Below are 13,594 nucleotides of genomic sequence, written 5' to 3' on the forward strand. Positions count from 1 at the left end.
TTCAGTGTGTTTTATTGTGGTAGACCAACACAAAATAGTGCATAATTGTGATGTTGAGTGAAAAATTACTCTGCCAACTTGGCTTTTTTTTTCCTTCTTTAGAGGTCAGTTACTTGGTAACCAGATCTCCCTGTGTGTAATTTAAACTCAGTAAAAATCCAGCTGTTCAGGGAAGCACACAGTTTTGTTTTGTTTTTGTATTTTTTTTAAGAGAACATTCGTGAACAATCAGCATCAAGAACTGATCAGTATATTAACTGGAAATTTGACTCAATCAAATGTTTGAAACTCTGTCTACAGGTAAACTATGACCTGGTAAGATAAAAAAAAAACTTTTTCACGCAAACATGAGATAAGACGGGATATCCATCTTCAGGAGGGACAGGGACATTGATTATAGTTAGTGAGAAGATGGATGCAGCTAAAAACAAGACACACTTTTCAGATTTCAAATTTGTGAAAAGTTTAAAAAAATGTTTTGTTTATTTTTTAGACTTAATTAATGTTTTGGTCTATCATGTATAATTACGACAAAATACATTGAAGCTTGTGGTGGTAATACGTCACTACGTGACAAAGTTCAACACATAAAATCTTTCTTCGGCTCTGTTTAAGCTCCTTGGAGCTACAAAAAGGTTTGATTTTTCCTTCAGGTTCTTTCCTTTCTTCTTCTCCATTTCACATTTAAATAAATCTACTTCTATATCTTTTATCAAGAGGAAATTATTAAAACCAAAACTGTTAACACTGTTTGTTTTTCTCTGGCGCATACATTGTTTTTAAAGAAATTTCCTCCCCTAAAATGTACGTCCATTAAGAATAACCGGCCTTGCTCCTGGTGGAGGTTGTTGTATTTTATCACCAAAGATGCAAATGGTGCATCTACCAGCTAACAGTCGTACAGGAACAAACCTGTGCTAATCGTTGTTGTTTTTTCCGCAGGTTTCCTGAAACACTGGGGTTGTTGGTGTGGCCGAATTTTCCCTGGATTTGACTGGTAAATTCAGAATTCTGAAGCCCAGGCTCACAGTCTACCTTTCACGGAGGCCCAGCCGTGAGAGGACTGAGGAAGGCACGTGGCGGATCATGACGGCCGACAAAGAGAAGGAACGGGAGAAAGAGCGGGACAGAGACAGAGACAGGGACCGGGACAAAAGGGAGGCCGGGAAATCTCGCCGGCAGGACGGAGACCGGGGCGAGAGCGAGAGCTCCAGGCCGCGCCGCAGCTGTACGCTGGAGGGCGGGGCCAAGAACTATGCAGAAAGCGAGCACAGCGAAGACGAGGACAACGACAACGGCAGCACCGGCGGAGGCAGCGGCACGGCCGAGGAGGCCGGCAAGAAGGGCAAGAAGAAGATGCCCAAGAAGAAGTCGCACTACGAGCGCACAGAGAACGGAGAGATTACGTCCTTCATTACGGAAGACGACGTTGTTTACAGACCCGGAGGTGAGTTCGTTCAGCGGTGTTGACCTGATCTGTGTCGCTTCACCATCACTGGGTTCAGTTCACCAACTTCTGCCATCTAGATGGCTTTCTAACAGTCACCACGTTATTGTTTATAAGACAGGACTGATATGCTGTCAGGTAGAGTCTGGAATTTCATGTCTATGTTTTTCACGTCTGTGAAAGCAAAGAATACGATTTTATAATGTTGTCCTTTTGTTTTTCTCACTTCTTTTCTCTGTTCCTTCTGTCCTTTCTAAAAGGTGTACTCCTTTGATAGGACAGAATTAATTTCTTTCCTTCCTTTATTGTCTTGTTTCCTAACTTTTTTTTGGTGTGTTTTATACGTTTCTCCAAAACAAGTTTTCATTTTTCCCTTCTTTCTTTTTGTTCTCCCTGTTGTCCTCATATTACTCTTTCTGTTCATTGTATATTTTGTTCTTTCCACATGTGCAACCTGTCTTTTTCTCTACCTGATATCCTACTTGTTTTTTTCTCCCTTATTTCCTCTGTTTTTTCTTCTCTCCTTGCTTCCTACTCTTCTTTGCTTATTCACATGTGTCCTTTCTTGTGTCCTACCTATCTTTCCTTTCATTTTTGTCTCACATTCTTTAGGTCCTTCCTGGTGTCTTCAGTAGCTTTCTTTTTTTCTTCTTTCTTTCCGTCTTTCTTTTTTTCCTTCTCTCTTTCCTTCTCTCATTTCATGCCTTCCATTCCTTCCTTCCGAAAGTGAACATGTCTTCTATACAAATCTTAGTATTTCTATTCAAAGTGAAGGTGGTAAAAAACCCCACTAAGAAGTCTGAAAAGTTCAGTTTGGAAAAGTCTTTAATTTCCTGTAAAACTGTGCTGATGTGAAACTAGCTTTAGGAGATGCGCGGAAACAAAACCCAATTGATTTCCCTTAAAGAAACAGTCATCTCGGTTGCGATGAGCTGCGGAGGGATTGCGGATTCTTCAAAGAATCAACTCTCCAACAGCAGAAACGCTCCCTCAGGCTAAAGGCCGATGCATCATGCAATCAATCCTGTGACCCACTCTGAGCTTTGTCTTGAGCTGAGTCAATAAAGCAAAGTGGTGCTCCACTAGATGATGTGATTGTGACGACAGCCGCGATAACGATTTCTTCCTAACACCGTCTGACTCTCTGAAAGTCTGCCATCGTTTCTGGGGCTAGCGGGTTCTCCAGCTTCCTGGAGAGATGTTTGAGCTGCAGCGCGACGCCTTCGTCGAGTCGGACGTAAAGGAGATGGAAACAGAGCCGAGCTCATCCCGAGCTGTAAATGTGGCTTCTTTTTCACGTGTTGTGTTTATAAAAGCGTTGGTATTGCAGGTGAGCATGTCAGGATGGAGGCCTAGCTGACTGCTATCTGCTCTCCTGCTGCGCGCCTTACTTACAACTAAATCGTTACATCTCTTCGTTTATGTAGGAGCTGGTGAAAGGTCAGGTAGTGGAGGAGACGCTCAAGTGTTTGATTAGGAAACATTGAAGGTTTCCTTCCTAAATCGGAGGTTTGCATTAATTGATTCTTTTGCTGTTTTGATCATTTTTCCACTCCGCTTGGCCAATTACTTGAACAACTATTTGGATTTAACGCGTTAGATCAAATTGTTGTTTGAAATCACAAAAAAAATTGACATTATGTTTGAGATTGTTACTTTTGCTGTTGACGCTGGTTTTAATCATTTTTTTGTTCAGAGTTATTGTGCGCTGATTTCCCAGCATCTCTGGGCTGCTTACTATAACTGAAGTAGCCTGAGTGATAACACTGAAGTCTCGTTTTCAGAGCAGTATTTGTTGTTATGGGGTGAAGATGTGTTGGTTATTCTGTCCAGTAATAAATCGTTTTCTTTTTCAAAAGTGTAGCATTATTTTTAATCTCTAATGTTAAAAATGCTGGGGCTACGTAATGCATCGTAAATATGCAGAGTCATTGTGTGATGTATTAATAGCAAGCGTTTCTGGCTGTTGTTGTTTGTGATGATGTCAGAAATTGTCACTTTGCGTGAATATAATATGTTCATCCTGTTGGGTGGATGCTTAAGACCACAGATTGTTGGCAATGAAAGAGAAGAGCTTGGGAAAAAAAAAAAGATTTATTATAACTGATAGCATAGCTGAAATATTAACAAACGATGTCCCACTTACAGGGTTTTACAATATTAATACTGTGCAGCTCCACTGAATGTGGCGGTAGACTTCCAGCTAAGAGGCCGGGTTATAAATGTAATTGTCACTTTTATCGCCCATTCGTACCCCGACACCAAGGGTTAACCAATAAAAGTGCAGTCAGTCTGCGCTGCATTGACTCGCCATGCAGCTCAAAGTAAAAAAAAAGAAGAAAAAAAATGGGGGGCGGGGGGAGGGAAGAATAATGTAAACAGCCAATCACATCAATGAAACATTCAAAAGGCGTATAAACACAACCAACCATCTCGGAGGGCTAGCTCTATCCAATATTTATATTTCCACATCCGAGTGCGCAGCGTAGTCAGTGTCGGGGGGGAATATTTATGTTTCCTGTCTTCTCCTCCCAGTTAGATTGACAGGTTTCGAGGGGCTGAAATGTCACAGCCCACCCCCACCATGACGATGAGGGTTGTTAGATTGGTTTATATTAAGAACGGCTCTCGACTCGGTACTACAGCCTCAGCACCTACGTGCTCGTTTGTAATTTACCTCCCGGTGTCATCATGGAAGATCCTCCACCTCCCCGACAGACTTCCTGCTGTCTCCTATCCTCATTGTTCGAGTGACAAACCATGCCTGTGTGTGCGTGTGTGTGTGTCTATCTGCGTGTGTGTGTGTGTGTGTGTGTGGGTGTTCTCTTCCCCCCTCCCAGCTAGCCGTTGGTAGCAGCCTTCTTGCAATCAGATTTGATGCGTGCAGCTTAGGCAGGCACAAAGCCTGCGATGGATTATGCTTTACTAAATGTTAAATCCCTTTATACCCGTCTAGTGACATACAATATGTAAAACTGACCACCCTCAGAGGGGGATTTGCGCCACCCCCAGATTGTATGGAGAGCGACGGGACCGTGATGGAGAGCGGACAGAATCTGCTCCGGTTGTGGGTTTTGATTGCTTTTTGTCACATGGAGCTTCAGAAGCAATGCAGGCCCTGTGTCATCACATACAAAATAACAGGTAATCTAGTATTGAACCCTCCCGGTCTCCGACCACTCTCCAATCTCTCTGCTTAGCCTTTCTATCCCTTGAAGATGGATTCAGGCAGCTTAGTGCTCATCGATTGGACGGGGACTTGGTGCAAAAGGAAGTGTGAGCAGCCAGTAGGTGGGCCTGCAGCTAACTAAAGCCCTGCTGCTGCTGCTGCTGCTGCTGCTGCTGCTGCTGCTGCTGCTTAAAACGCAGAGAGGAGAGTGTCTGCGACGGCGGCCTGGGGACTGTGTCCCAGGCCATTTGTGCGGGGCAAGCAGCCCTGCACAGGGCGAGCAGACATGCCAGATCGATTGGAGCCCTGTGGCTGAGCTCGCACCACTTCTCCAGGCCCAGATAGACTCCTCCGAGCCAGTTCTCTCTTCTCATCCACCCCCACTCCATACTGAAGATCCTCTCCTCGGAGAGCATGCACATCGCCAGGAGGGGATCAATAGGAGACGGACACAAAAGTTGCCTGTACGCATGCATGCAAAGCACTCTGATAGCTACTTCTTATGCAAAACGACATCTGCAACTGTTATACTAGTGCAGCCACGTTAAAAACGCGCGTTTAAAATGTGATTTTTCTCATCCACGCACCAGTGTCCTAAATACCTATTGGCTCCAGCCGCTGCATGTCTCCTTATTTCCCTTCTACCCATCAAAATGGAACCTCAGCATCTGTCCTACAGCCCGGTTGCCTCATCAGCTGCAGAGAGACGCGATTTAGGTCATTTTAGATGAGAGACGGTAATGGTTTGTTTGTTGCAGCATACAGAAACAAATTACAGACTTACAGTCCTTCTGCGTTTCATCGTTGATGGGGACAGCCAGTGATTCTTGCTCCAGTCTTCTCTGCTCTCGCAGGATCAGATTTTGTGCATTTAAAGCAAGCTGCAGAGCAGTAAGATATATAACACACAAACACACACGGAGCTTAATAACCAGGCTTCCCAGTTTCCCTTAACTTTCAGCCTCACTGATTGTAGTCGTATAAACATTTCATTTTCTCGGCGATTACCAGAACTTCCAAGTTTCCACATTATGTTGTATTAAACGTCGTCTTTTAAGACTTTTTCCACATTACGTCGACGTACATCGATATATTTTATTAGGCAGTCCCTCATTATTTTCGCAAGAGTGGAAATTCGCACACAAAATCAAAAAAATTTTTTCTTACAAATTTGCATAATTGTGATGTTTTTGTTTCAACCGAAGCAGAGCCTTTTGGGTTTATTTCAGGATTACCTGTAATTAGCTCCACCCTTCTCCCCATCTTCTTTCCTGCTGAGGAAGAGCAAAACAAAGCATGATGCTTCCACTGCCGTATTTTATGGTATGGAAGGGTTCGTTAGGAGTTATGTATAGTTGTTTTGTTTTTTTTTCCTCCAGATATTTGTTTTTATTCTCGCATGACATGTTAACTGAAAACATGGCAACTTATGGCTAAATTAAATTTAGATGCGTGAACCTATTGGGATGGCACTTGATAGCAGTGCATCATTTCAAAGGGAATTTGTTTATATATATTTTGAACCATGTGACCTTTGTTTAAAATCTCATTAAGTATAATGTCCCTCAGAAAGCTCCAGTGTAATTGCAACAAAAACTGAGGTTAATAAGTAGCTTGTATACTTTTGTTTTTAATTTGGGAATTTTTTTTTTTAAATCAAAAATGATTTAGAGATGATGAATATTTTTGTTAGGCAATCTGTGCATTTTATTCAACTTAACCAGATCCACATTTTAACATGATTTTCAAAAGAGTAGAATTGACTCCTTTGTAAAAAACAGAGTGGAGGAAAAGTGTGGAAACTTGTCTGACTTTCTGATTGCTACATTTGAGTTGTTTTATTTTATTTTTTTCAATTTAACAAAAATACTAGCTTCTGCGATTTCACATGCCAAGATAATTTCTTTCTCACGATGCTTTGAAGAGGTTGGTTTGTTGTGAGAGTGTCGACTGTGAAAAAGCCAGTAAAATGTTACTCATTCAGCGTTGGACAACTGCCACTGCACATTAGCAAAACATATCCTCTGAGCTGCAAAGGCTAGCCGTCAATCACTTAGCTGCTTCTAGTCAGGCAAACATAAGGGACAAGCCCTGGGAATCATTTCCTGGTGAAACACAGCAGTGTGAATCCGTAGCCCGCCGTTAACTGAGCGGATCTATTTTTAAGAGAGCCTCTCTCTGCTCTGCTCTCTCTTCCTTTACGCTAGAGACTCTGGGAAAAGAGCTTTTTAGTGAAATCCAACCACCTGCCGACTGCTAAATGAGAAAGCGTGGGCTAGGCGAGGAGGAGAGGAGAGGGGTCGACGGAGGGGGTGAGGGGCGGGGGTGTTGCTGTCAAAGAGCCTCTGTTTTCCCCCGAGGAGCTAAGTCAGCTGTAGACCTGCCCCTATTGTAGAGAGCTGATGGTATCGCTTGCCAGGTATTTCCCTTTGCTTTTCCAGCGAGAAGTAGGACTTGTTGGGTCGGCGGAGGGGAAAACAGGAAGGAAAGCTGTGGAGGAATCGCGTGTCCTTGCACCTCCAGGCCTTGTCTGCCTGTGACACCACCCTAGTGGGAGCGAGCCAGCAGGAAGCAGCAAACAGGACACATCAGCTGGTGTGTCTCTGCAAGCTGCCGGAGTCTGTGTTGGATCAGTTGAAACACCTTTATTATTCCTCCCTTGTCTGTGTTAGCTCTTCCGTGTCGTCACTCCCTCTGTACTTTCATTATTACATCCATTGTGCTGCTGATAAACTGCAAGCTGTAGAAATGAAGGGAATTTGACACTGTGTGTAAACTTTGATCTGCAGTGTTTGGTTAAGCAAAATGCACAAACTGCCTCTTAAACGTCTCAACATTTTGTGTTGTTTCAACACAGAGGAAATGTATTTCAGTGGGATTATTAGTTACAGCTACAGTGGCTACTAGGCCCCGTCCACATGGTAACGTTTTTTTTTTTTTTTTTCCATCTAAGACAGAGAAATTATTCCCCCTTCCACACGGAAACGGCGACTTTTTGGACCCGAGACAGTTTTTTTTTTTTTTTTTTTTTAATGTCCCCCACTCATACCTGTGGATAGCAACAACAACTCTCTTGTTAAAGTTTTGATGTTTTAGCACAAAGTCTAACCTGACCTATGACCCCAAACGCATCATATGTAATAACAGTAGTGGGTTATTTGTTCGTCTTGTAGTTTTAGTTTTGCAATACACCTCGACAAGAAGGTCGACTTTTGTCGTCCAATATTCCATATTTAGTGGCACTTTCAGTTGCTGTGGCAGTAAAAACATTATTTTGGGCCTTTTCATGTTTCTGTGTGAATGAAAATGACCCTGTGTTTGAAACTTACAATCCTTTTTTCAAAGGTTGGTTTGTTGTGAGAGTGTAGACTGTGAAAAAGTTCCTTTGTGTGTGTGTGTGTGTGTGTGGTGTGTGTGCGTGTGTGTGTGTGTGTGTGTGTGTGTGTGTGGTTTTTTTTTTTTTGCTTTCTGCAAATAATTTCCACTACGGAATGACTCGGGTTATTTTTTTATGTTGCAAGAGAGACATTTTCTTATCTTGTAACCTTCTATCCTGTTTTTTATATACAGATTTAGAAATGTTGCTGTAGGTTTTGCTAGTGTAGACACATTTAATAGAACATGCCAGGGTAAAAATGACTGAAGATCGTAAAAATCACTGATAAACCATCAGAAATTACAACAAAATGAGAACATACTTTTCAAATTAAATCTACAAATTACAATCTGACCTTGTTGACAAGACAGTTACTAGTTTTACCTCCGTACCCCTACACCGTCTGCATTTGCATTATTGTAAATGTGCAGATCAGTTGGACCATTGTACCAGAGGAGTTTTGTTGCATGCCGGCATGTTGATGCATGTGTGTTTTTTTTTTGTTTTTTTTTATTTGAGCCCAGCTCCACTTTTAACAATGCAGGTGCATCCTGCCTCATGCCCAACTCTCACCACCTGCTAGTCTGACTTAAACAAACACTCCCTTTGATTTTAATAAGCCTGTCTCTCATCCTAAAATATTCATCTCCCCCCTCGCCGCCCTCCGCTGCCGTGTTTACAAAACACTGTTTGTATACGTCTGTGTTCACGGTGTGACTCGCTCATTGTTTTTGGCTCAGCGAAGTAAAAGCCTGACTGATGTTATCAGGAACTCGCCCCTCCCCGCCCCGCTGCTGGAATGCAGCAGCAAATTAAACGGCATCGTATTTGTTTCGAAGTAATGCACGACTCTTTTCGCTGAGGTGTGTTTTAGATTAGACATGCTTGGCAGCCGTAAGAGAACAGCAGCCCGAACAAAGAGTCAGAGTGTGAGTGTGAGTGTGAGTGTGAGTGTGTGTGTGTGTGTGTGTAGGTCATAATATTCAATATGGCGTTGCTCTTTGGAGTCAGCGGTGACAGTGTGACCTCTGTTCCTTTGTTCTTTCCTTTCCACCTTGTCTCCTGCCTCCATTCCTCCTGTCCTTCCTTCTTTCTTCCATTGCGTTCCTTCCTTGTCCTCCCTCACTTTTTGTGTCTCAGTTCTCTCCCTCTTCAATGGTTCCTATTCTTTTCCCTTCCTTCATTTTACTTTCTTGTTTTATTTTGCATCCTTCCTTTATTCCTCGTCTCCAACATTGTCACCTTGTCTTTCTTTTCTTACTTGTTTCCTTTCTTCCTTGTGCCCTACTCCTATGTCTTTTTTACTTGACTCCTGCTCTCTTCCTTCCTTGTGTGATATCTTCCATCTCTTTCCTCTTCCTTTCCCATTTCCTCATTTTGCTAATTTAAGTCCATTTTTCCTTTATTTCCTTCCTCCTACCTTTTTCCTTATTTGCCTCCCTCTTCCCTCCTTTTTACATTTTTTCTTCCTTCATTTGTTCCCTCCTAACTTTCTTTTCCTACTTTCCTTCCTTCTCCCCTTTAACTTTTTTCCTTCCTTTTTTACTTCATTTTACCTTTTTCTTCCTTTGTTTTTATTATGTACCCTGCTGTAGAACTCCATGGTGATGAAGATGAAAAGATTTGATTCTGTAAAAGTCTGTAAATTGAGCATTAAAACGCTCCGGCGCCATGTCAGTGTGAGCATGGAGCCTTTGCTCCGTGTCTGGTTTGGTGCGGTGGAAGCTGAACTTATTGCTGCTGAAGGAATGGGAGCACTCCTCTTGCTAAGGTCCTGCTGTGGTCTCCCTCCTCCTATGGTGAAGGCTACATCTACGCACCCAGCATGCACTTCAGTCTTTAAAAAAAAAAAAAAAACCCATCCCCCACACGTACACCCACTCCACAGCTAAACCTCTCTCCTCCCTCCCCTCTTCACCTCTCCACTTGAGCGAGGAGACCCACTTCCAAAAGCACAAAATGGCAGGAATGTTTAACAATCTCCGACGACCGTTGAGGAACCAGGAGGCCCGTTTCCACCACGTTTCCTCCTCACAGTGTCTCCCCTGGCGCCAATTCCTTCCCTCCTTTTTTCATTCTAAAGGCAAATTTTAAGGTGCCAACTTTGCTTTAACTTTTGAAATTCATAGAGTTTTGCCTCGTAGTCGCTTTCAGAGAAATGCCCCGAAGGGCAGTGTACTTTTCACTGTCCGAAATTAACTCAAAATGTGCTTTTGACGTTTGAAGAATGGACTGCCACGCTGTCTGTAAGTGATTAAAGTAGATCCCTGTCCCCCGCCCTCCTCCTCCCCCCGCTGCCGCCACCCCCACTATCTTTTTCATTCTCGCTCTCTCTCTCCTTTGTGCCTGTTGATGTGGGCGCAGACACGGAGATTTGGCTCCTCTAAATGAATTTGCCGCCAAGGTGAGGGGACACTAAACCCTAATTCCCCTGATTTGACTCCTCCGAAACATGTCATCTCCTTCAGATTAGTCTCTTTTGTTCTCCGACCCCCTCCCAACCCCCCTCTGCTCCCTCGCCAACTTCTCTCCGTCTCTCTCGCTGCCTGTGTTGCTCACAGATCACACAATAGGACTGATGGACGTTTTCATTCATGTTATCTTGTAAATGACTTCCAGGGATGCTGTAAAAGGGGGACAGGAAGAGGCTAGCAGTAAGAAAGAGATATAATGCGTTACTCAGACCGAGTGTGGGCGATAACCGCTTCCCCCCTCCTCCTCCTTCTCATCCCTCCATCCGTTAGAACAGCTCATTCAGCTCACAGCAGATAACAAGCCCACCCTGGGGTCTCACACACATGCAGACACACTTAGGAAAAAAAAAAACAAAGCAAATGATGTCAGGGATGCTCTTGTACACACCAGCACCTCTACAAAACGGTATCTTGGGTGTCGGGGCCATTTAATATCTCCCCCTGCCTCCTTCTCCTCTGCCAGCGGTAAGATAAACCACAGCCGGATCGATAGCTGTGTTGACACAAACAAATAAATAACAGATGATGGCAGCGTCAGTCACCGAGAGAAGTGGAGGGCGGGGGGGAAGAAAAAGGTAGCTGCAGATCTTTTGTTAATTCTTCAGCATCAGACCCGCTCAGCGTGTGTTTTCTGGTGAGATGAGCGCCAGCAGTTTGTGTTTGTCAGTGTAAATCTTGCCTCCGTTGGCTTTCTTTGAGGCAGAGAGCTCACAGAGACGTGAGCCGTCGCAGCAAAAACCGGGAGCTTGTTTGGTTGTTTTTTTTTTTTTGTTTAAATCAATAAAAAGCAATATAGAGCCGTGTTTTATATTTTTGTATCAGTCGGAGCAGGGAGATTTGTCTTTTCTTCACGGTTCGGTTTCACATGCTGTAATACGTGTGACATTAGCGGTTCGAAATCTTCCTTTTGTAGTTTAATAACACGCGGTTGTGTCTGGAGAGGGCCGTTAGTTGTTTCCTCTTCCTCTTGTTTTCTTCTCAGCAGAAGTGGCCGTGTGTTTCCGTCCTCGGCAGCGTGAATGTTTTTGTTAAGGAGATGAGAAGTTCACGACCTGGTCATACCATCAGTCACATTTCATTCAACAACACAGCCGGCTCCTCTCTACAGGACTGACATCACTAACCACCGTTTTAAAAATGGATAAGAGACAGAGGGCGGATTGCTTCTTCTTTTTTTTTTTTTTTTTTCTCAATCTAATCCGAAGCTAGTTAGACATGTAGTGCGTTTGGGGATTACATATCCTCTTAATTTAAACGTGCTATGCTATAGGATCATTTGAGTGGGACGTCTCTGGGGGTTACTATGCGTCACATTTTATGTGATCATGGGAGAGAATCAAGAGAGCAAGAGAATCTGAAAGACAAAACAGTGTTGAAAAAAATTGACAAAAAGAAATTCAGATTTTATTGCAGGAACATGATCTGACATTGAAAACCGCATTGAACTCAAATCTTTTGAGCGGAGAAAAAAAAAAAAATCACAAGGTGTCAAATAAGTTTTTAACAAAACTGATGCAATTAAAATTCCTTTAATATCAATATTTTCTTGTCGGAATCTGTAGCAAGATGGACTTTTTAAATATGATGGGATTAAACTAAAGTCTGGAGGCAGAAACACTCCGTGTGGATCTGGGGTGAAACAAAGGCTGCACATAAGGAAAAGTACGTCATATTCTTTGGTGATGCGAGTTGGGGTCTTTGAAGGCGTGGAGAACTTGTTGGGGTTATAAACTTTTTAAAATAGCAGGAGACATCAAATATAAGTCTGGTGGCCTCTGCTAGAAAACCTCAGATGTCATCAGTGGGCCTTTTAGCAGGACAATGATGCAAAAGGGAAAGTTTGGGCTCTGAGAAACGGTCAAAGATCCTTGTGTTTGTCTGTTCCAACATTGTCAAATGGTTGCAGAAGAAAAGTAGATGCTGTCCTGTCACGGCTGCTGCAAATATTGAACACAGGATCTGCAATAGTTGTCACTGGTGATTTTTATTAAGCATTTACTTTATAATAGGATGAACACATCGAGTTAAACTAAAAGCTGCATTTGTATAACTATTAACATAACCACATCATAAAGTAAAAGATGATTTTAAGACGTTTGGCACATCTTTGCTAGGATTGCCAGTAAATGTGGATGGCACTTTGAAAATGATCCCAGAAAATGTAGTCAAAAGTTGAATTAAAATGCGAGGAAAATCGTCAAATGTCAGCAAACGAGTTGCAGGTTTGGTCCCCTCCAAGGTTGCCTCCATGGTTACGGCCATGTGGCGATGACTCGGTGGGGGCTGGGTGGGATGAGGTTAAAGTCAGTGTTGCTCACTGGTGTATAAACGGAGTGGAACAATAACATAATTCCCCTTGAGCGTAATGTTTGCTTTGGAAAGGCAACCTTGTAGCGCTCCAAAAGTCTTTAATCCTATTACTCGCATTCCAATTGAATTTGACTCGAGGAGAAAAATGTCTTTTCAGCAGAGGTAACGGCACAAGAAATAATGTATTGCCAAGTCTGACTGCTTAACATCATGAAAGCTCTGATAAGTATGAAAATCATCTCTAAAACCCCTTTTTCTTCCCATTTCTCACTTGCAGATTGTGTGTACATCGAGAGTCGGCGACCCAATACTCCATACTTTATTTGTAGCATTCAGGATTTCAAGCTGGTGAGTAGATTTTTATGTCTATTCTCTTTTTTTTCTTTTTCTTCTTCTTCTTCTTCTCCTCCTCCTGCCAACCTGAGATGCAGCACAAACCAATCAAGCTGGGTGTTTAATGCTGGAAAATTGCTTTGCGTTGCTTGTGCACGTGGCTTACATCCGCGCTGATTTAAAAAAAAAAAAAAAAAAAAAAAAAAAAAGACTTTTCGTGTCGAGTTTTGTTGCCCGGACAAGCAGGAAGGCCCTCTGGGAGTCTGCTTTGAATATTTACCACATTTGCAGTCCACTGCATGCAGTGTGTAATAATGCTCGTAATGAAAATATAGATGTTTGTAGATGCACTTAATTGATTTAATGGAGGAGAAACCCTCACCGGTTTTAAATTGATTTTTCTACAACCTAATGTGACCAAATTACCTCTTTCCCTGCATAAAGAAAGAAATTAGTTTTTAATTTGCTGCAAGAATGGCTGATTC

General features: G+C 42.7%; 1 protein-coding gene across 3 annotated transcripts in view; it reads left to right on the forward strand.

Moving 5' to 3' along the window:
• The window catches only part of rerea (arginine-glutamic acid dipeptide (RE) repeats a), a 181,554-nt gene that overhangs the window by 81,480 nt on the left and 86,480 nt on the right, over positions 1 to 13,594 (forward strand). For all 3 annotated transcript variants that reach the window (XM_088007060.1, XM_088007061.1, XM_088007059.1), the window contains exons 2-3: positions 943 to 1,447; positions 13,054 to 13,124. In XM_088007060.1, coding sequence (XP_087863186.1) covers positions 1,087 to 1,447; positions 13,054 to 13,124 — 432 coding nt within the window. In that variant the 5' untranslated portion in view covers positions 943 to 1,086. The remainder of the gene's footprint in view (positions 1 to 942; positions 1,448 to 13,053; positions 13,125 to 13,594) is intronic.

This window comes from Poecilia mexicana, unplaced genomic scaffold (assembly GCF_051168715.1).
Source record: "Poecilia mexicana isolate PSO_F unplaced genomic scaffold, ASM5116871v1 scaffold_7, whole genome shotgun sequence".
In the NCBI taxonomy this organism is placed as follows: domain Eukaryota; kingdom Metazoa; phylum Chordata; class Actinopteri; order Cyprinodontiformes; family Poeciliidae; genus Poecilia; species Poecilia mexicana.